Source organism: Saccopteryx leptura, chromosome 1 (genome assembly GCF_036850995.1).
Source record: "Saccopteryx leptura isolate mSacLep1 chromosome 1, mSacLep1_pri_phased_curated, whole genome shotgun sequence".
Taxonomy (NCBI): domain Eukaryota; kingdom Metazoa; phylum Chordata; class Mammalia; order Chiroptera; family Emballonuridae; genus Saccopteryx; species Saccopteryx leptura.
The window spans coordinates 204120628-204143612 of NC_089503.1; the positions used below are offsets into that span (position 1 = coordinate 204120628).

General features: G+C 47.4%; 1 protein-coding gene across 6 annotated transcripts in view; it reads left to right on the top strand.

The window, feature by feature from the left end:
• The first annotated feature begins 3485 nt into the window (after positions 1-3485).
• JADE1 (jade family PHD finger 1) overlaps positions 3486-22985 on the top strand; it is a 56073-nt gene continuing 36573 nt past the window's right edge. Inside the window, exons 1-2 of one of the 6 annotated variants that reach the window (XM_066385141.1) lie at positions 3486-3872; positions 21906-21983. In XM_066385141.1, coding sequence (XP_066241238.1) covers positions 21932-21983 — 52 coding nt within the window. In that variant the 5' untranslated portion in view covers positions 3486-3872; positions 21906-21931. The other 5 variants (XM_066385147.1, XM_066385162.1, XM_066385143.1 and 2 more) reach the window with 5 other exon arrangements.

Below are 22985 nucleotides of genomic sequence, written 5' to 3' on the forward strand. Positions count from 1 at the left end.
GAGTAGACACAAAGGAAATGACTAAACATTTACAAGTGTAGTTATGGATGGTTTCACAATCAGCTTGGATATGAATATCCAAGTTTTTATTCCATAAAAATCCATTATTATGGGAGAAAATAATTAAACCATGTATGACTACGGCAAAATGTAAAGCAAAATATATAGAATTGTAATTATCACCAAGAATACTGACCAGATCAGAAAAGACTAAAATCATCCTGGCCAGATAGCTTGGTTGGTTAGAGCTTCCTCCCGAAGGTTCGATCCCCAATCAGGGCACATACAGGAACAACTTGATGCCCCCCTGCCCTTCCTCTCTTGGTGAAATCAATAAACAAAATTTTTTTTTTAATTTTATTTATTTTTTACAGAGACAGAGAGAGGGATAGACAGGGACAGACAGACAAGAACAGATAGAGATGAGAAGCATCAAGCATTAGTTTTTCATTGTGCATTGCAACACCTTAGTTCAGGGGTCTCAAACTCAACTCAGCATGTGGGCCGCAGAGCAAGATCACAGCCGTTCGGCGGGCCGCACTAGGTCTACAAAAGGCAACTGTTACGCAACACTTTTCTCACTGCAGTTGAAAACAAAAAAAAATCAGTACAACAAGCACAATCATACATACAGTTTACTCAGTGTCACAAAACGACCAGAAACTAGTTCGCGTCACAACTGCTGTTAACTAAGCTAATATCTAGCTAGGATGCTAGAGAAATGAAAAATACAAGTAGGCCCCTAGGCTTACTTAATTTTATCCAAAATATTTTGAACTTCGTGGATTAGTCTGCGGGCCGCACAAAATTGTTCGGCGGGCCGCATGTGGCCCGTGGGCCGCGAGTTTGAGACCCCTGCCTTAGTTGTTCATTGATTGCTTTCTCATACGTGCCTTGACCGTGGGCCTTCAGCAGACCGAGTAACCCCTTGCTGGAGCCAGCGACCTTGGGTTCAAGCTGGTGAGCTTTTGCTCAAACCAGATGAGCCCGCGCTCAAGCTGGCGACCTCAGGGTCTTGAACCTGTGTCCTCTGCATCCCAGTCTGACACTCTATCCATTGCACCACCACCTGGTCAGGCAAACAAAATTTTTTTAAAAAAGATGAGAATCTTTCCATTTCAACTACAATGATTACTTTGTAGCTATTTTTTTTTTTTTATAATGAAGTGTGAATTAATAGAACCATTTGAGAGACCAGGAAATGGTCATCCTCAATGACTTGGTAAGATGTGACCCTAGGGGACAGAGTGGAACCAGGAACTCATTTTCCTAATTGTCAGCCTGGTACTTCTTATTATACACCGTCTTACCTGTGCTGACAACAGGCAGACCACGTCCATGCCTTTTCCATTTCAGAAATCGGGTTCTACGAAAGTTTCCTTGGTGGTCCTTCTGCCTCCATTCTCTCTGCCTATTATTTTTTTTAAAAAAGTCAACAGCTAATCATTGATGACATTTTTTTTTTCATGTTTCTTCTCGATACAAGCTATCCTCTATTTCTTCAAATGATCACTTTCTAAGTTAGGTAAGAGCAATCAGAATTTAGGAGTTAGATTTGATCTTGTCTATCATCTTGGTGGGGAAACTAAGGCCAAATAGATCTGTTCAGTGTGAGTAGATGGGAGTCTCCTGACTTCTACTCCAGGGTTAGTTATAGCACAGGGCGCTGCCTCAGCCATCACTATTCTGAAGAATAGTGGAAAAGATATTCCTGGGACCATCAGTCCTGATCAGTGTATCTGTGTGTGGCGTTTGTATGCCATTTTACCTTTTTATTTTTCTCATCCATTTATTCATCACTTTGATTTTGTTGCCTGATGTTTTGGGAGTGGGGATAGTCAGAAAAAAAAAAGTAAAATGACAAATGGTAAGTGTGATTTAAATTTTTTTTGCCTGACCTGTGGTGGTGCAGTTGGATGGGTGGCGATCTGAAATGCTGAGGTTGCTGGTTCGAGCCCCGGGCTTGCCCAGTCAAGGCACATGCGAGAGCTGCAAGTTGATGCTTCCTGTTCCTTTCTGCCTCCATTCTCTCTGTCTCCTGTCTCTAAAATCAATGAATAAAATCTTTAAAATAAATAAATAAACTTTTTTAAAAGGGAGAATGAGTGAAATAAGTCTAGCTGGAATTTAGAAGTTGCAATTTACCATTGAGAGAAGACCAAGAAAGGGCTAGAGTAGGAATGGCTGAAGGAATTGATTACTGCCAGGGCCTCTGCTAGGCACTCTTATGGGGTCATCTCATTTCTCTTGACAACCCTTTAGGTAGGGGCTATTAACCTTAATTGATTACTCCTGAAGAAACTGGGGCTCAGAGTTCTATAATTCACCCCACAGAACACACACTGATAATGGGTGGAGCCAGGTTCAATGCAGGGTCTGTCTGGCTATGAACTTGCATACTTTACTTCTATAGTAGAGTATGTGTAAGGTGAACCAATGAAAATAATAACTGCAATGCAATACTACTACTAATAATGGTAGCACAGTGCTTCACATCCGTGATCTCTTTGAACAAGATTAAGTGGGCACGTGAAGCCAGCTGGTGTTGAGTCTTTGTACCCATCCTTAGTGAAACAGTCTATGTCTATACCTAAGAATTCCTTTGGCTTACTTTGTTTTCTGGAAAATAACGGAAGGGCTCAACTAGTTTTGTTTTGCCTTGTTTATCAGATTCTATGGTCTTCATGTGGGTGGCTGGGTTGATGTGTGTGTGGAGTTAAACCTGGTATATTCAGAAGAATTCACCCAGTGCCTTTGGGTTGGGTACTAAACTTTGTAATTAGTGATCACTGTGCCTGTTTACTGAACTGGAGTTTTAATCTGTATGGTGGTCTTGTTTCTTTTGAAGCTGAAGGTCACATATACCCTTATTTTTTAGGGAGGTAGGGCCTATGAAAGAAATATGTTAACCTTCCTATGAAAAAGCAAGTTTGTATTCTGCAGAAAATCAGTAACCACTCATTTTTACACATAAATACCCCCCAAATGAATCTCTGATGACTAATTTTGCATTAGTCTGCCACTCCAGTTGCAACATTAGGCTCAGTTCTCAAATTTGGAAGGCGAAGTCCAGTTGTGTGATACTGTGTAACAGAAAAGTGGTGTCAGTTTATAAATAAGCACTGCCTTCTAATGAATTAATGCTCATTTGCAGTTATCAGTTTGATACTAATTTAGGTAAGGAGTGTTCCTGCTCTGAAATTGGATTCTGTGTATTTAAAAATATCATGCTAATTCGCAGCTCCCGAAACCTGTTACTACAAAAGAGCTATTTATTTTGTCATTCAGTCTAAAAATAAAATCTTTCGCCCAAATTATACGCCTTAATAGTCACATTTTTATACACACAGTTTTAATCTTAACTTGAAAGAATCAGTGTCTAGGTGCAGTGATGTCAGACTAGAGTTGGAACTGGGACAGTTTGGAGGAGATAAAGCCCTCCTCCCTACCGGGAGGCACCTCAAGAAATTTCTAGACTCACAAAGGGGTGAAGGAAGAGTGTCAGCGCGGGCAGGGCCCGCCCCACGGATGATGGCTGAGCAGGCTGTGTGCGGAGAGGGCCACGAAGAGTTAACAAGGGACCAAGCCCCCCGCACCTCGGGCACTCCCTCCGCCCTCCTGTCCCCACCCTCTCGTTTTGGCAAGGGATTAAAGTGCTCCCCCCTGTGGCAGCAGTGACCCAGAAATGAGTTTGATTCACACAATCCTCCCTCCATAACAAGCCAAGCGTCCGTCGGAGAGTGCCTCCCCGCGAGCGCCGGGTGTGTGCGCGCCGGCGAACGCAGGGGCCCGCCCGGCTCCCGGCCCGCCCGCCGCGGCCCGAACTCATGCTGCACAGAGCCCAGCGCCTCGGCCGAACCCCTCCGCAGCAGGTAAGCACGCGGGCCACGGGGGGCGGAGGGGGGCTCCGCGCGTGGGTCCGTGTGCGCGTCCTGAGCCCACGGTGGCGGCGGCAGCAGCGGCGGCTGCAGGACGAGTCGAGAGGCTCAGCCATATTTGATGGTTTTGTTGCTTTGCTCGGGAGTTCTCGGGAGTAATTTAATGCCGAAGGTCGCTGCCTAGTGGAAATAATATAGTACGTCATTAATATGGCGCCAAAAGATTGGGTTCTCGATCTGTAGCGAGGAGGGAGGGCTGGCGGCCGCTGAGCGCAGCCTTACTATCCCACCAGTAACTTGGGCATTGCCGGGGCGGGGGCCGGAGGAGGAGGAGGAGGAGGAGGAGGAGGAGAAGGAGGAGGAGAGGATGATTTTTGGAGCCTGAGAATTGATTTATGTTGGATCAGTAAGTTTTATGATTATTTTTCAATTTGGGGTGGGGGATGAAGACTTAGAGCTTTTTCTTCTTTTGGATTTGCGAAGAACATGTGTTTTTTCAGGTAAAGCGTCAATTAAACGAGTTCAGGAGCAGAAGCCGTTCAGTTGGCCCAAAGTGCATTAGGCTGCAGGAAAGTGGAAAGCATAGTAGCAACTTGGTAGACAGATGGCAATGGCAGAACTCAGGTTCGCATACATATATGAATCCAGAGTGTGTGTGACTGTGGAGGAAGGGGGGGGGGGCGACTCTATTTGTCTAAATATGAGTGTGTGTGCATATAGGTACATTGTGTAGGGTGGCCGCAGCCCCGGGTCTTGTCATCGCGTCACCACATGTCCAAAATATTCATTGTATCAATTCAAGGGCAGTGAGCATGGGGTAGAGGGACAGCTTGGCAATTAATAGATTCTTCCAAATTGGGTTTCCAATGATCAGACCTTTTACTTACAGCAAGACTGCCTATAAAGTGTAAAATCCTTCATCGGTGAAATTGGGAAGGAGTTGACTTGGTAGAGCAAAGTACCGATTAACCGTGAATTTAAAACGGATTGCAAATTGCCACCTTTGGCACCATCTGCAAATCGTGGGGGTGGGGTTGCTCAGTCTTCGCTGCCTTAGACGAACGAACGTGCACTGTGTACCCCGGGACTGCAAGTTGCAAAGCCCTTCAGTGCACGTGTCCTGTGCCTGTGAGTGTGAGTTGGGGGCTGTTGTTCGGCAGCCAGAAGGCTTTCCGGGTTGTTGGCGCTGGCTCGCAAATGCGGGAGAGGGATGGAATGTGGAATGTTGACCGGGGAACCGAATCCTGTCGGAACGGTCCCATTTGCTGGAGAAATTCGATCCCTTCCACCTCCTTCCCGCTCCCCCCCCCCCCCCGCCCGCCTGCGGGCAGGAGGCGGGGCCGAGGACGCCGCTGCTGCTCAAAGTGGCGGAGCGCGGCGGCGGGAGGCAGGTGCACGGCACCCGCCAGTGGGGGTGCCTCAACTTCCGAGGGCGTTTAAATAGCAGTGTCTCTCCCCTCCCACCGGTAATAGGTGACCTGGCGGTGGAGGGTGGCGGGGGTGGAAGGGGACGGGGAGACCCGGGAGCGAGCCTCCGCGGCACGTGGGCAGGTGCTGGGTGGCCCCGGGGCCAACTTTTGGAGCCCGCCTCTGGCGTTGGAGGAGAGGCGGCTCTGAGTGGAAATGGGAACGGGGGCGGGCAGCGGCCAACGCGCTGCTGTCTCGGCCGTGGTCCGAGCGTCACCTAACGGTCCCAGCAGTGCTGCGGGGGCAAGGGTGGGGGCTTCAGAGGCCGGGACGCCCGGCCCTCCGCATCCGCGCCGCAGGAGCCCGCACAAAGCCCATGGTGCGGGGGCGACTGCCTCGTCCCCGCCCGGGGAACGGCCTGGAGCCGGTCGCTGTCCCCGCGCCGATTCCGGCAGGCGGCCGCAGGCGTTTGTTTGTTGGTTCGGCGCCGCCTTCCACGCCGGATGGCTTCCTGTGACAGAGGTGATCCACAGTTTCCAGAACTGTCTGGGGGCGGGAGTGGGCGCGGGAGCCGAGCCCGCTCGGGGTTGCTCGCCGCGGCTCCCACTTCCTGGCAGTTCTTGCTCAGCGCCCGGCCCGGCCAGGCCCCAGCCCAGAGGTGCCGCCCGGGAGGGACGCGGAGAAGGGGCCGGCGCAGCCGTTTCCAGCGGCGCAAGTGGCTTCTGGACGCGGGGGAGCATTTGATTTGCAACTGGGGCCGAGCGGATTGGTGCAGCGGGCGGAGGCGGCGGCGGCGGCGGGGGGGGGGGGGGGGGGGGGGGGCAGCCACTTTCGAATGGAGAGGGCGGCGGCGGCACGTCGCTGTCGCTGCGGAGGGAGCGCGCTAGCTTGCGCCGCGAGAAGGTGTCATCACTGCACCCGGGCTAATTCCGGCGAAGGTGCCGGGAGTTGCTCTCCCCTCCTCCCGCACTGTGGCTGCTGTTGCCTCAGGGGGAGGGCGGCGAGAGAGGGCGGGAGGAGGCGGCACCCGGCCCTGCGTACACCTCGGCTGGCGGGCGGAGCGGCGCAGGGAGCTCCCAGTGCAGGGCGGCGCCTCCTCCCCCCGTGTCGCCCCCAGCCCCCCCCCCCGCCCGCGTCCCCCTCCCGCACCGACCCCCAGCCCCCCCCCACCCCCCCCCCCCCCCCCCCCGCGTCCCCCTCCTGCACCATCCCCCATCAACTTCCCCATCGTCTTCCCCCTGCCGGCTCCAGGGCCCCGCCCGGATCGCTTCCTCCAGCTCCCCCTCCCGGGCGCGCGGGGCGGCCGCAGTCCGGAGCCCTGAGAATGCAGCGAACAAACAAAAAAGCGGGCGATTTAAATGTGCCTGCGAAACCCGTTAGGAATGCATCGTCACCAGGAGGCCGCTTCGAGGCGGCCTTGGCTTTCTAGTAACAGGGAAGCGGGCAACGAGGGGCTGTTGCCCTCTGTTTACCCGGGCCAAGAGGGAATTCAACATTTCATTTTGTAAAGTAATAGCTGCAGTTGAAGGACTTAAGACGGCTACATTTTCAGTACAGCAACAGGGAATCTGAGGTTTCCATTAATGGGAATGCTTGGGGACTTCTTTCCCAAAGGTTTTTATGAGTGAGATGATCTATTTTTCCTTTTTAGAAAACCCACTGTGAGAGGCTAGCTCTTAAGTTACTTGTAGCTCAAGGCTAATCCCTTTTAAAGCTAACGAACTAGTTTTAAGTCAGAAAATTGTTGCCCTGGAAGCTGACTTAGGTAGTGACCCACCACTGGTTAGAGGTTACAATACTAAGTTGCATTTTGATCAAATCACAGCTAATCTATATTTAATCACTTGTAGGTGGAGAAAGGAAGGAAAGCCTTCAGTGACACCAACCATACTTAACACTTTGGTACAATAATTTGTTATTGCAGTGTTGCACGTGTTGGCGAGATGGATGGGGGTATTCTTGTGGGTGACACTTTCCAGGAAATAACCATTCTGGAATTATTACTACTTTTTTTCCCCCAAATATTTTAGTCACTCAGATAACTTTCTGATTGCTTGGTATTTTTGCTTTCTTTCTTAAATTTGTGTATTTTTTTATATGTGTATGTGATCTGGTATTGTCATTTTTACAATGACAATGAAAATAAATACAGTTTTCAGCTATTTTTTAGGTTTCCTCATATCTCTCTTCGTCTTTACACTAGCCAGAGATAAAGGGTGTTGCCAGACATGCGGTAGAACTTGACCTTGATTCCATCTTAAGATCATACACTGCTTTCTAGTAAGAAAACTTGGGTGCATTGCTACAGAGATTTTAACTTGGCAAAAGCTAAATAGCTGTTCATTCAAAAGGACTCCTCCTTCCCCCATGGTATTAGTTCCTCCTCTGTCACAGGTTTTCAGCTTACAAAGGAGTGTTTTAGTTGTATATTAGTTACCAAGGTTGAAAGAGCAGCTATAAAGGGAAAACAGAAGAATTATTAGTGTGCCTGAGAAAGAACAGAGAGAAAAACTCTTTGGAGTTTAAGGAAATGTTATATTTAAAAATGACTATTGCTGAACCCAGAGGCTTGGGGTGAAAGATTAACTAAAAAAAAAAACCCCCAAAAAACTTGGAGAACTTGGTGAGAATAAAAGCAGATCTCTGTCTCACCTATAGTAGGCACTTCATAAATACTGTTTTCTGACTTTAAGTGGCCTTAGTGGTTTGAAGTAGTATTACAGAAGTGATGTTACATGTACATTGTTGAAACTCAGAAAATGCAGAGAGGCAAATAGAATAACACATTCCAAGATCACCTTTGTATCACCAGATAATTGCATAAGTGTGCGTGTTTTAATCAAAATGGAATCATATTGTACATATAGTTCCATAAAGGGTCCCCCCACCCCATCAGCTAACTTGGTAGTTTTCATCACGTCTATCACTGGGACATAGATCTCCTTAGTTGGCCCCCAAATACATATAACAGCAGCTTTGTTTAAAAACGGTCTAGTCAAGGGCCCTGGCCTGGTAGCTCAGTTAGAGCATTAGACTGATAACGCTAGGTTGTGGGTTTAATCCCTGGTCAGGGCGTATACAAGAATCAACCAGTGAGTGCATAAATAAGTGGGACAGCAAATTGATGTTTCTCTCTCATTCTCAAATCAGTTAAGAGAGAGAGAGAGAAAAGAACATGGTCTAGTGAGGGTCATTTACTGCATTTGACTACTTTGTAAGTAGATTTTAATTTGTAGTAATTAACTCTTTGACAGACCCCTGACTGAGGGGGCAAGCCGTTGGAATTGGTCATGATGTGATTTTTAAAAAGTTGGAAATCAAAATAGCATTTTATTGGAATTTGAAAGTTTTAGATTTGGAAATTCTGTTTGAAAAATACTTCAGAAATTTACCCCATGCATTTATCCACAGACTTGTTGAGAAAAGAATGAATCAGTTTTAGCACTGAGGTAGTTGGAACAGCAAACATAAAGTTATCAAACACGATGATATCCTGTGTCTTTGGGGTTTGCTACAGCTGAGGAAGGGGCACGGGGATCTGAGGGTGCTTCCTTGCTTCCTGTTGGGGAAGAAGCTCTTTGCTCCTTTAGTATGATGGGCACCTGTTACACCGGGGTAGTCAACCTTTTTATACCTACTGCCCACTTTGTATCTCTGTTAATAGTAACATTTGCTAACCGCCTACCAGTTCCACAGACATGGTGATTTATAAAGTAGGGAAGTAACTTTACTTTATAAAATTTTTAAAGCAGAGTTACAGCAAGTTAAAGCATATAATAATAATTACTTACCAAGTACTTTATGTCAGATTTTTGCTAAGTTTGATAGAATAAATCTTTATAAAACAATTTACTATAGTTAAATCTATCTTTTTATTTATACTTTGGTTGCTCCGCTACTGCCCACCATGAAAGCTGGAACGCCCACTAGTAGGCGGTAGGGACCAGGTTGACTACCACTGGGTGACACCATCACTATTAATGGTCTGTCAGAATTTGTATTACAGAGATTCAGTTTTCGCACAAGATTAATAAAATAGATGTACTCTGGAGGAAGATATGGCATCTTAGCCATTATGGCTTGCTTTTTATTTGTATCGGCATTAAAAAGCTTGGCTTGATCAAACACTGAGTTGTATCAATGTTACGCTTTTCTCTCCCCCCTCTGTCCAAGCCTGTAAGTTAGAACATTGGCACTATATTCAACAATACAGTAAGTCCCCAAGTTACAACCATTCAACGTATGTACAACTCATATGAACGGAGCCATGAGGGCTATTGGTAATCAACTGCAGCTGGACATCAGTGAAAATGATAGAGTTACTCGACTTCCATGGCCAAGAACTAAACCAGTGAAGACCTTATGGAACTACAGCAGCCGATGATAGCTTTTAAGGAAGAAAACGGGGACCTAGAAACTCCAGAATTGAAAAAGTTTTATATGCAAGAGTTAGCTGATGCTTTTTGTCTCATTGAAGTAGGAATGGCAATTTGGAGGAGCAAGGTCCTGATGCAGAGAAGTTCACCAAAGTTTACCATACTGTTACTGAAGGGCTGAGATGCTACGGGGGGCCATTTATGATAAAAAGAAGTGCTCTGTACAAACCTCCCTGGATGCCGACTTCAGGAAACTGACCCCAGCAACAGAATCAAACCCTGACTTTCTAACACCGGTCCCATCATCTCCAACAAGTTTATCATCTGTTTCATGCAAGATTGTTTAAGATTGAATTTGAAAGTATTTAAATATTTATATACACAGAAAGGTAAAAATTAATTCTATGTGAAGATAAACATCTAAGTTGCATTTAAGAGGTAAATGTATCTAACTTACATACAAATGCAACTTAAGAACAACCCTGTGGAACCTATCTTTTGTAACCTGGGGACTGCCTGTACCTTGCAACGTTTTTAACTAAAGGGTGGTTTTGCTTGGGGCTGCTCGTACATGGTTTCAGAAGGTTGGCATGAACTTTGGCAAAGTATTTTAATTCCTGAGATAGGAGGTTGTTTCCTGGAAAGATCTGGTGTTCAGTCTGTTTTCTCCATTTTCAAGAGATTGCAGCACTTGATGCGAGCATGTATTTAACATTTGAACACTGTGTGTATTATTTTAGAATGGGATATTTCAGGAAGTTGAAACTTCATTGAACATTGGTGGCCATCTATGGGCTGTGCTGGTACAAGTGATCTGTCTGTGAGGCTGAAGGTTGCTCCTTCTGCTTTGCTGTCCCTAGTTGGTGAGCTCTGGTGTCAGAGGGTACTCTGCATTCCAGCAAGTGCAGGAGTGGCCCAGGAGGACCTTGCTACCTCTGAGTGGAAGTGGCGTTTGCTTATATGTGTCGAGTATCTTGGAGCTGAGAGAAAATCTAGTCCAAGAGGATATTGATCCTGACTCTTGGCCATCGTATTGTGGCCTTATCTAGTCTAGACCTTGAAGGATGACTCAGGATGTCTTTCCTCACCTGAAAGCAGCAGAAATGAAGAGAGCCAGAAGAGGAATGGAAAGGCTGGTCGCTGGCAAAGGGCGGGCCTGTGTTTCTATTTGGAATCCTATGTCAGCTGTAGACCGGTGATTAACAGATGTGCAAGGACCAAACTTTTGGTTACGGGGCAACCAGTTCTGCATTTACCATTTGTTTCTGGTTCTTCAGGTGGTGTCAAGACATAGGTGATGGAGGACAGTTAGTTGAACTAAGTTCATTTTTCAAACCTTAGGTTCTGCTGGGCTTATTTGTTGAAAGGATGAAAGTACAGTTTTCTCTTGTTTTGAAAGCACTCCCAATTAGAAATAATATATTTTTAAGATTAATCATTTAATGTCTGCACGGGAGATGCTCTTCGTTTGAAACTTCGCGACAGTCTCTAAGACACTTTGTAAGCGCTTGTTTTAAGTGAACGTTTCAGTGGGGAGGGTCGGGACTGAAGAAGAAAATGAGCTTTTCTTTCCTTGACTCTTTACTCCAGGGTAAGCAGCAGGAATTGGTGAGGGTAACAAGTTGCTAGAGTTGTAACTGCTCCGTTTGGCTTTTGTTTAGCACGAAAGTACCCGGAGCAAGAGTAACAATTTTTCTTGATTATTCATGGTCAGCTTTTTGAGCATCAGTTATTTCAGTGTTGAAATATAATGACGCACTTATGAAGTGGAGGCTGAGTACTGGCAGCTCATAACTTCTGTGGAAGTCAGATTTAAACCTGGGGGACCTCTCCGGTAGAAGACACAGAGGAACACTGAAGCTTCCTGTGTCATTGCAGGGACTTGCTGGGTACTTTGAAGTGCATCGTTGGATTCCGGTTTTGTGTTTAAATTTTGGTGACTTCTTTTGATGATAGCTGTCTGGACCTTTTAAATCATGATTAACCATGAATTGTCATTAAAATGCCTGTCTAGAATAGTCTTTTTTTCCCCTGCTTATGTTTTTTTGGCTTGAGAATCAGATAAGAAGAATGTTAGAAGTTCTTATAACTTAGTGAACAGTGGCAGGAGCCTCACGGGTTTTCCTTGGAGAAAAATTCTGGGTTTTCTAGACATGACCTTTATTTGAGTTGCTCAGAGCACCTGTCCCTTCTCGGTTCTGGTTGTGATTTCTGTGTTCTAGTTAAGAGGTTCTTAAAGGACAGAGTCTGTCCAGATCTGTAACTTTGTAACATTAAGGTGTTTGTCAGTTGCCAGGACCTGGTGATTGGTTTACATTTCCCTAAACATGCAGAATGCTGGTTTATAATGTACTGCCAGTCTTTTTGTTTCATAACAGGGATCAGTAAACCTTTTTGTTGTTAAGGGCCCGATAGTAAATGCTGATATTTTAGTCTTTGTGGGTCCGATGGACTCTGTGACAGCTGTTCAGCTGTGCTGTTGTGAGTATGAAGGCCATCAGTGGGCAAAGGTAAATGAGTGACTGTGGCTGTGTTCCAATAAAACTTTATTTGCAGACAGTGACGTTTGAATTCTGTGTAATTTCCATGTTTTGCGAAATGTGCTTTTGACACCCCCACCCGCCACCCCAAATTGTTTAACTATGTGAAAACCACTTTTAGCTCAGGGGCAGCACAGAAAAGTGGTGGACCTTTGAGTTACAGCGAGACACAGCCTTGCCAGGTCCCCAGGTTGTTTCCACTGGGGTTCAGTCCCCTTTCTGGTAGGAACCTGAAATAAGTTGAAATCAGAAGTTTGTTTGATAAATATGGAGGGAGTTGACTAGTCTAAGGACAGTGGCTCTTCATCCTTTGGTCCCAGGATCCCTTTTGAGGATCGGGTGTGTAACACACGACCCTGTGGACCTAGGAAAGACGGCATGCCTAGGTAGTCACACTAGCCAGGAAGCCCTGTGTAAGGGATATGCTCTACGAAAAGGTCCTCCTACAGAAGGAGATAACCTCTCTCACCCTTCTCCAGGCTGGGTGCGTTCACACCAGTGGGAAGTCAGTGCCCGTGGCTGCGAGCACTTCCCCTTGGCAGTGTTCAGGGCACTTCTAGCACTCACACTCTGGCGGCTCCACCTTTGTGCGCTCCACCAGGCGGCATGGCACTTGTAACTGTCTTCACATCAGCCTGCCAGGACCACGTTTCTGTTTCCAAGTTTGCACCGACTGTTGTTCTCTGATCACATTTTAGTTATCTGCTCCCTGATAACATAACAGGGTATGGCCTTCATCTTCTAGAATCTAGAATGGAGAGAACCTTTTTAAGCCCTCGAAGACGGCCGCCCACCTTGGGAACTTTTTGTTGGTTTGAGGACTGAATTTGCCCTGGACCCCCCCCCCCCCCCCCGTGCTGCTTTACCACTTCAGAAATCAGTGTACTTGTCTTTTTTTTTTTTTTTTTTTTTTTTAATTTTAACTACTGATTTTAGAGAGAGGAAGAAAGGGGAGGAGGAGCAGGAAGAAGCATTAAGTCATAGTAGTTACTTCTCGATTGTGCCTTGGCCGGGTAAGCCCAGGGTTTGGAACCAGCAACCTCAGCGATCCAGGTCTATGTTCTATCCACAGCGCCACCACAGGTCAGGCAGTGTACTTGACTTTAAAATTCAGAAAGGTGGGTTAAATGATCTCTTGAAATGAATGTTCTTTAGTGCCACGATTCTGGTTTGATGCGCTTTCTCTGGGAAGATCTCCTATAGATACAAATCCATGGGGTGAGACTCCTCAGCTTTAAACCCAGAGAGTAGTTCCCAGACCTTGCTGCTGGGTTTGAGACCATAGTAACAGTAAGACTTGTGCACTGTGATGGAATATTCTTTACACACGTTACTCAGAGGAGGTGTACATGCAGGTTTTGTTCAGTGTGCCACCTAGGTCTCCTAAGATGTACATTGGAAATCTCTTATTTATTTAAAAAATGGTACGTTAAATTTTTGGGTGACTTAACATTGTTAGTGGTAACTGATAGTTTCTGACACCCGGCTATAATCAGGGAACCCAGTTCCTCAAAACAGCTGCATTTCAATCTGTGCGTAGTGTTGTAATTGTCATTAGCTGGTCGAGACTGGTTTCTGCAGAAGCAGCTTTTGTATATCCTGTAGAAGAACATCTGGTTTGAGCATTTAAAAATCTTTTAAAATTCCCCTGTAGACACTTGGCTTTTATTGACTTATTTTTCCAAGGGTGGAAGAGGGGTTGTCGACGCCTTTTCCATCCTTACCCTTAACTTGATTCATTCAGAAACCAGCTCCTCTGAATACTCATCGTTTTTTTTTTTAGTGTTATTTTTCAATGAATTTTTAGTTTGCAGGCCTGCATGCATGCCTGTGTTACATAAATGAGAAAACTTGGTTCAGAGGCCTCAGTGCAGAATGGAGCACAAACTTCTGATTTCAGTGAAATACTTCAGAAAAGACTTTATAATTCATATATTAGGAAGAGTGTGGTCTTACCGTACTTTTCCTGGCAAATGGTAAAAAAATGTGCAAGGGGCTGTAGGACTTTATCTCTCATAACTTCTGACTTGAGTGGTAGCACTGTGTGTTAAGAAGGATTCTGAAGTCATGTCTGGGATGGTGGAAAAGGATGACGTAATATATGGGTGGAGGAAATGGTGTGTGTCGTAGCAATCTCTGGAACATAGCTTTTTTTATTTTATACCCGCCCTGCCCCCCCCCCCCCCCCCCCCCGCCAAATAGTACTACTCTTGAAACGGATAAGAAGTTGAGTATTTACTCTTTTTTATTTTATTTTATTTGTATTTTTCCAAAGTTAGAAGCAGGGAGGCAGTCAGACTGACTCCTGTATGTGCCCAACTGGGATCCACCTGGCAAGCCCACCAAGAGGGCAATGATCTGCTTGTCTGGGGTGTTGCTCTGTTGCGGCCGGAGCCATTCTAGCACCTGAGGCGGAGGCCATGGAGCTGCCCTCAGTGCCTGGGTCAACTTTGCTCCAGTGGAGCCTTGGCTGCAGGAGGGGAAGAGATAGAAAGAAAGGAGAGGGGTAAAGGAGGAGAAGCAGATGGGCGCTTCTCCTGTGTGCTCTGACTGGGAATTGAACCTGGGACTTCCACACACCAGGCCGACGCTCTACCGCTGAGCCAACTGGCCAGGGCCTGAGTATTTATTCTTTAAAGGTGGTTTATACACTAGTTTTCCTGTCTGGGGTTAGTTTTTCTATTCTTATTGCATGCATTTTTAGTGACTTGCTGCTGGCACTGGCTCTTATGTTTTGAAAACTTTAGCTTCTGAACTAAATACTGAATGGGTGATAATAGCATTTTACAGTCTTCTCCTCTTACCTTTCCAGTTTTTTTTCCTTCTCCACTATTCCATCAGGTATTCTTTAGAAGCAAGACAAGACTGTATGATACCTATCTCAAGAAGGAGGTAGAGCAAACACTTTATTGCTGGCTGTTCATTTTAGGGTGGTGCTTCCTAAGGGGTCCAGAACTGGTGCCCCAGGGTCTCCAGTGTGTGGTGAGGAGTGGGGAACAAAGTTTTGGATTTTAAATCTTTAGTGTTCTAAGTGTAGTACTGGATCATAGTAAGAAACAAAAGTTTTATAAAGGTCATAAGGAGAAGTAAAACTTCCCAACCCATTCTGTCTCAAACACTTTGGTTGTATTTCTCAGAGATTAAACAGTCGTTTTTCATGATGATGCAAGCAATTGTTGTATGTATTCTCTTCCCTCCTCCCTTTTATGTATAAATAGGCCTATATTTATCTTTCGGGTACCCCCCCCCCCGCCCCTGCAGTTTGCCTGTGTTCTTCCTTTATATGTCTTCGGCATCTTTCCATACCTAAACGTAAAAATGTAACAGGAAGGAATTCTGAGGAGCTGAAATTAGGGGTAGGAACCCTGGCCCAGAAGCCGTGGTGACTGCCTTTATTTGGGTGTGAATTTCTTAACTCCCCTGTCAAGGGAAATTAAACAACATTCCAAATACAAAGGATTGGAATGTTCTGTAACTGCTTTTGAGTGGCTGACTCCTATTGAGTCAGCGATTATAGAGACCTGGGAGGGGTTTAATAGAATGTTTTAGGGCTCATAAACAGGATTGCATTATTTTCAAGTTGACAAATGGTTGCTGCTTGTGATTCATTTCAAACCACTCAAATTTATAAATTCCTTAAAATACTGAAAAATGCTTTTCTTGATTTAAAATCTTGAGTTTCAAAATAATGTATAAAGAATTTAAAGTGAATTATTAGCACTTGGGTTTTAGCAGTAAGGTTCATAGAAGTAAATATTGTAGTTACGATGATCTGGTCTATTCATATAATTTCTTTTTTGGTAAAGGTGGTTATTTATTGCTAATATAAACTTTTCATCTGAATAGTTTCAAGTGTCAAGCCTTTACAAAGGCTTATGATAGTAGCTTGGGCAGCATTTTCTTTAAACAAGTTTTGATGTATGACTTTATAAAGGACATGTTTTTTAAAGTTCCATTTTTGGGCTGCCTTGTGGGGTGTTAAAATAGGTAGATAAGGTAAAAACTTGAATACTTAAGATCAAAGCAGTTTGTCAGTTAAATCTATGACTATATATATATTTTTTAGATTTTATTTATTGATTTTTGGAGAGAGGAGCGAGAGAATGAAAGAGAAGGAGAGAGAGAAAGAGGGGGGAGGAGCAAGAAGCATCAACTCATAGTAGTTGCTTCCTGTGTGTGCCATGACCGGGCAAGCCCAGGACCTTGAACCTGAGACCTCAGCATTCCAGGTTGAAGCTTTATTCACTGCGCTACCGCAGATCAGGCTATGACTTTTTTTTGACCAGATATAACCCTTTGGTTAAAAGTGAGAAGTAAGAAGAAGTTTGTTGAAATTATAGTCACATTAGTATTTTTTGACTCTGGGAGCATAAGACTTAGATATTGTTGCCAATTTCAAAACTCTATCTAGACAATTAATGTTTGCTTTAAAGACTGAGGTAAGGCATGACCAGGCAGTGGCGCAGTGGATAGAGCGTCGGACTGAGACGCGGAGAACTCAGGTTCGAAACGCCAAGGTTGCCAGCTTGAGCTTGGGCTCATCTGGTTTGAATGTGGGCTCACCAGCTTGAGCACAGGGTTGCTGGCTTAAGCATGGGATCATAGACATGACTCACTCCATGGTCGCTGGCTTGAAATCCAAGGTCACTGGCTTGAGCAAGGGGTCACTTGCTCTGCTGTAGCCCCCCAAGACAAAGAACATTAGAGAAAGTAGTCAATGAGCAACTAAGGTGCTGCAATGAAGAATCGCTGCTTCTCATCTCTCTCTTTCCTGTCAGTCTGTCCCTGTCTGTTTCTCTCTTTGTTCCTCTCTCTGTCTGTCACAAAAGAACAAAACAAAACAAAAAACAAAAACTGAGGTAAGAACCTGGTGGAATTCCTTCACATTCACTTAGGGCCAGGACATTACTGTGAAGTACGGGTCATTCTGTGTGGTGACTTTGCTGCATTAGGCACTGTATACTCCAGAAGGGGACAAGAAGGTACCTATTAAGACAATGTAAATCTTTTCATTGGGGTGGGTAGTCTAGGATCAATAACCAAGGAATCCAATGATCAGTTGCATAGCACTTAAAAATAATATTCAAATTCTGTGAACGTAGAAAACAAACAGAAAGGAGTCATTCATTGCAATATACTTTTTAGGTAAGACCCTTTGGTGTCCAAAAATACATTCTTAATTAATATTGTTATATTATACATGCTCCAAATACATTTTTGTTAATATACTACATTTAGGTATTGGATGGAATTTCACTAAGAATGGAAGGACACCAATAAATTTAAAAATAATGTAATGAAGTTAAAGGTCAGTCATCCTCTCAAATCCCATGAAGCCAAGTGCACGTGGACAGTTTCTGTAGGACATTCAGTCATTCGTCCAAAAGTTATTGTAATGCATCGCACTGCATTAGATGCACAGAGAAGAAGGGTGTAAAGATCTGTTATTGAGTACCTTCTATAACTTCTTGAGAATGAAATGAATAGGAATGGAAACATAGGGGATAAAATTGATAATTTGGGGGGAGAAAACCACGCCTTTCTGCATCTGACCCTGTGAGATAATTAAACTCACTAGGGTGTAATTCTTGTTACAGCTCTGGAGTTTATGGCCTGATAAGTGGTCCAGGTCCTACCACAGTGAGTTGTTCTAGTAACTGGACAGTTTGTTTTCCCTCTTTCCCAAGAAGCACGTTGAATAAACATTCTCAAATTCTTAATCATCCTATTCTTTTGTGCAAGCTCTCCTCTCCTTGTCCCCGAGGTGATTTCTCATTCTTTCATAGTTAGAGTCACATACATACCAGTCATGCCTCCCTGGGACCACACCCAGGTCACTGAACTTGTTCCGCTTGCAGAGTCTGAACCGCCCTCGGACGGGTTCCTTCCCGCAAGTGTCTGTTCTTAGCTTTGTGCATGCTGGTTCTTCCCCCCAGTTCCTGGCCAAGGAAACTCACACTTAGGGTTCTCAGGTACCTTGCTGTCTCGCGTGTGCATCGTGTGTCCAAGAATGGCCATCCTGTAACCTTTATAGCAGTGGCCACACTGAAGCTGCTTGTCGAGTTCTGTGTTGACTGGGTCTCCCATGGACCATCCTGTATTTTTTTTTAAGTGAGAGGAGAGGAGATAGACTCCTGCATATGTCCTGACTGGGATCCACCTGGCGACCCCTGCCTGGGGCTGATGCTTACAACGGAGCTGTTTTTAGTGCCTGAGGCAGAGGAGCATCGTTGGCTCCTCAGCACCCAAGGCTGATACACTCTAATTAATTGAGCCATGGCTGTGGAAGGTGCTGAGAGAGAGAGAATAGGGAGGGGGAGGAGGGGAAGAAGCAGATGAGCAGATGGTTGCTTCACCTGTGTGCCCCGCCTGGGAATAGAACCTGGGACATCCACACACTGGGCCAACTCTACCACTGAGCCAACCGGCCAGGGCCCCCGTCCTGTATTTTGTTCACCGTACTCTTGGCATCTAGTACCACACAAGGTTAATTGATATTAGCTGTTGCACTACATCTTAACTGTGTGACAGAAGAGCTTGAAGGAGGGTGACTAATGTGTCACGTGAATAGGGTCTTGGGCCCGTTGTGGGGGAAAGGGCCTGCTTCCTGAGGAGGTCAATGGTGCTCTGAGAAGCCACCACATCTCCCGTGTGGCTTTGGCATTTCCCTCCCTGCAGCGGGTACAGCGGATAGGTGAGGAGGACAGGACAGAGGCTGAGAACAGAAGGAGGAGGTGCCGTGGCCTGGCCCTGCCGAGCTGAGCTGGTTCTGTTAGGACCTGGGCTTGGGTAGAGCGGGGGGTCCAGCTTTCCTGTCAAAACTCTGTGTTCTGGCCGGACCCAGTAGCATTGTGGAGCTGAGGGGGACTGATGAGTTCATCGGGCATAGCCCGATGAGTTCATCTCATAGGGAAGATGAACGTATTGCGACAGTTGGAAAGGGTAACAGATTGTGGACATGAGGAATGGAAGGGCCGTGCTTCAAGCAATGTAAGGTAGAGGGGCTGCTGACAAGACTGGGAGGTGGGGGGCTGGAAGGGCCCATGGCTTATGAATCGCCAAGCCTCACCAGCTGGATGCGAGGTAAAAAGGGGTGTGTGTTAGGTTAGCAAAGAAACGAACAAATAGGTTCTAAGTACTAGGTGGCTGCTCAGAGCAGTCTCCATGTTGTTCAGCGTTAGAGAGCTTTGCCCAAAATGCGGTGCGTCCTCTTCCGGTCACCTCCCCTTTGTTCTACGGACTCTGCTCAGCACCCCCGCCCCCCATGAATCCGTCAACATCTGTTCCCACGTGCTGACAACTGTCGGGCACTGACCACACTGAGTTCCTGCGGACTTCTCTGTCCCCTCCCCTGGACCAGCAGCTCCATGAGGTTGGCGACAGTCATTTCCCTCAGCACCTCCTCACAGGGTAGGTAGTCATGGGTTATCCATCTTCTTGGCTGCTGTCTCAGGGGTGTTGGAAGGAACCCTCTTAATTATTATGCGTCCTGCACCCTCTCAGACCATCCAGATAATAAGCGGCCACTGCCCTGAAGGGGTCTGCCCGTGCTCTGGCTTTCACCACACAGGTGTTCGCACAGGTGTTCGCTGCGTTCTGCCGTTGTGTCGTGTTTCCTAAGACTAGTAACCCACTTGGATTCTTGATACATATAGTAAGTGACCCCGGGTGCGATAAGGCAGCTGGGTGCCCAGGTGTAAGCACACTGGAGGGACTGAGGGGATGTGGTGTGAGCACTGTCCCCCCATCCTGTGTGGGTCCGGGTCCCTGGAGAAGGTCTGGGCCAGGCTCTCGGGCCCCGTCGCTCAGGACCTGTCGGGGTGGATGGGAACGGGACTCGTGAGAAGGAAGACACTTTTTTTACTCTTCTTTACATGCATACTTTTTTGCTCGGAAGTATCTCTGTGTGTTTAGGGTCGGAGAGGGACGTGGATCCATTTTGGTCGGTGCTCGCAGTTTTCAGAGTGGGGGACTGTGGAGGAAGTAGTTCCTGGGGCGTAGGGGACGGAGAGCGGGAGGGATCCCTTCTGAGGCAGAGGGGTTTGCAGACCCCAGGCTCTTCTTTTGCTACATTGAAGTTGTCCCGAATCAGTGGAAGATGGAAACAGCCTGTTTTCCTGCCTGTTGCTTGGGAGTGTTTCCGGGCTTTCTTCTCGCCCCCTCACTCCTCCTGCATCATGGCTCTCGCACCCGTCCAGGGGTGGGAGCTGTGAGCTTCCTGGCTCCTGTGGCATCCCACTATCACAGAGAGAGACAGATGCCAGTCTGTTCCTTTATGTGCCCTGACCAACAACCTGGCTTATTGGGACCACGCTGCCACCATGTAGTGAATACTCCCCAACCTTCGCTGGATGAGTGTGTTGGAATTAGTAGTGATGTGGGCCCGGATATTCGAGCAAATCACCGGGGCCCCTTCTGCAGTGGTGGTGGTGAGGGGGGGACGGACAGGCCATGTTGTGCGATGCGCTTTCTGCTTGTTCTACAAATCCATGGAGAGGGGAGCTTCGGGTTTTTAACTCATGTCTTTTTCTAGCCAGTGGTTCTCCACGCCATCCACGTCCACGCTCCTGGACACACCGTGTTCTGTGCTTCCCAGTGCCGGGGACGTGGGGGGGGGGTCCTTCTGACTAGGAAAAGCCCTCCTCCCTGACTGCAAACCATTGATCTGCCGTGAGGTCGGGGCACTAGAGATATGGGAAGTTGATCAATAAATGGAATTTGGAAAAGCCTTTTTGGGTTTGTTGGGAGAGCTGCCCTGTGTGAACGATCCCGTGAGCCCATCTCCCTAAGTTCAGTGGCCGGCGGTTCAGTCTGCACCCGCTGCCCTCTCTCCCAAGTGCGTCTCTCTCTCCTCTTCCGTGGCGGGGCCGGAGGCCTGTGGCTGCTGGTTGGCTCGAAGGAGTTGGCAAGGTGGGCTGGTGTCCCTACAGCTGCTGCCTTAGTTTGCTGGGTTGGGTTGGACTCCCGGAACTCCAGGAGGGTGCTGGGCTTAAGGGGTGCTGCAGGTGGGTGGGGTAAGAGGCTCCCCACCCACAGCGTGGCCTTTTCTGACTGCAGGTTTCTTGTGAGGGGACCTGCAGGGGAGGAGGGGTCAGCATCAGAGTCACATGTTGTCTGGTCCCTTCCTGTCCTCGCTGTGCCCTATGGAGGGGTGGGGATGGCAATGGGAGGCCTCGGCAGTGCAGCTATCCCGTTTGTCTTGTTCCTAGAATCTAGGTTATTCGGTTTTTAGGACTGTTTCAGTAACATTTGCCTGAGAAGCAGAATCATGCCCAGTGAAGTGTAAATAAATACTCACACATGAGGCACCCCCCCACACACACACACAAAGTAGGAACCTCTCTGTAGGAAGCAGTGCCTCGCTCACTGTGCAGCTCTCCGGGGCAGAGACTCCTGGAGGAGACATCCTGATGATGTTGCGGGAAGGAGAGAGGAGCCTGGCACTGGCACCGGCACCACCGGGGGACCTGCTGATACGTGACTTCCCTGCCCCTCCCCCTTGCTTCCAAACCTGTTCTGTTCATGATTGCACCTAATTATGTGTCCCTGGGCTTTTTGCTGTCTCCCGTCTGGGTGCTCCCCGTAGCCGATGGTGAGCCTGTGCGCGCCGTCCACCCTGGGCCGCCGTCCGCCCCTCTGTCCGAAGCACAACTTGATGATTGTGCATCACCATCTTGGGTTAAGTGCTGTCTCATTCTTTGCAGGCTGCCTGCTGTTTCCCGGGGAGATCATGAAACGAGGTCGCCTTCCCAGCAGCAGCGAGGATTCTGACGACAATGGCAGTAAGTCCTGCTTTGTTGTTCTTGGAGCCTCCCCGGGTGTGGGTCAGCAGAGAAACAGGAGGTTTTCATGTAAGGCTTTCAATAGCCGGAGCCCTTCACCTGCCGGGCCGGTCGCTGCATGCCGAGGCCGGAGGAGATGCATCCGAGTGTGATACTGCAGGTCTGCCACCAGCTTTCTGGGGCGGGCGGTCCCTGGGGCTCCTGTCTGCGGTCTGAGGATGAACAATCCGCTTCCAGGAGTCAATGGGCTGTCTGCTTTTCCCGAACATCACGTGTGGCACTTCGCAGGTGCTCTTTATGAGAAAGGAACTTAATCGAAGCCGGTCAATTATTAACTAGCTCAGCTCGATGCTGAGGGGTCTGAGGAGGGTCTCGTGGAACAGGGGACATACTCAGTGCAGGCTGGTAGTCGGTGGTGGGTCGGCGCGCTCGCTTGGGTTTGACTAGGACTGTGCTCAGCGGCTGCCTGCCTCGCGGCGCTGTGGCGTACCCGTTTTCCCAGGGCAGCTGAGAACCAGGAGTCAGTTGGCTTCCAGGCAGTCCACATAAATGTGGCACGGCGTCTGTGTGCCGGGGAGCTAGCAGACCACTTGGAGAGCTCCCCTCAGACAGCAGGGGGGTTGCATCCCGAGCACCATACCTGAGCGCCAGCCCATTAGCTGACGTCTTACATCACAGGTTGAACTTCGGGAAACCTAGAAAGAGTGCTTGTTTCGCTGTGTGATGGCACAGGTACGGGGTCCGCTTTCAAGGAACTCGGTGTCAGATACCACCTCACCACAGCTCTGACAGGGAGTCTCAGCATAGTCACGGGGGCGGGCGGTCTTTGATGCCCTGGGCACACGGGAGACTGCAGGGACAGATCCACAGGAGCAGAGGGCCAGGGGAGCCTGCGGAGGAGATGAAGGTTGGCCAGGTCCCAAACGGGGGAATACTTTTCAGGCAAACAGGTTTGTTTTAGTTGTCTGATCTCCCAAGTTTCCAGCAGATTAAAAACTGCAG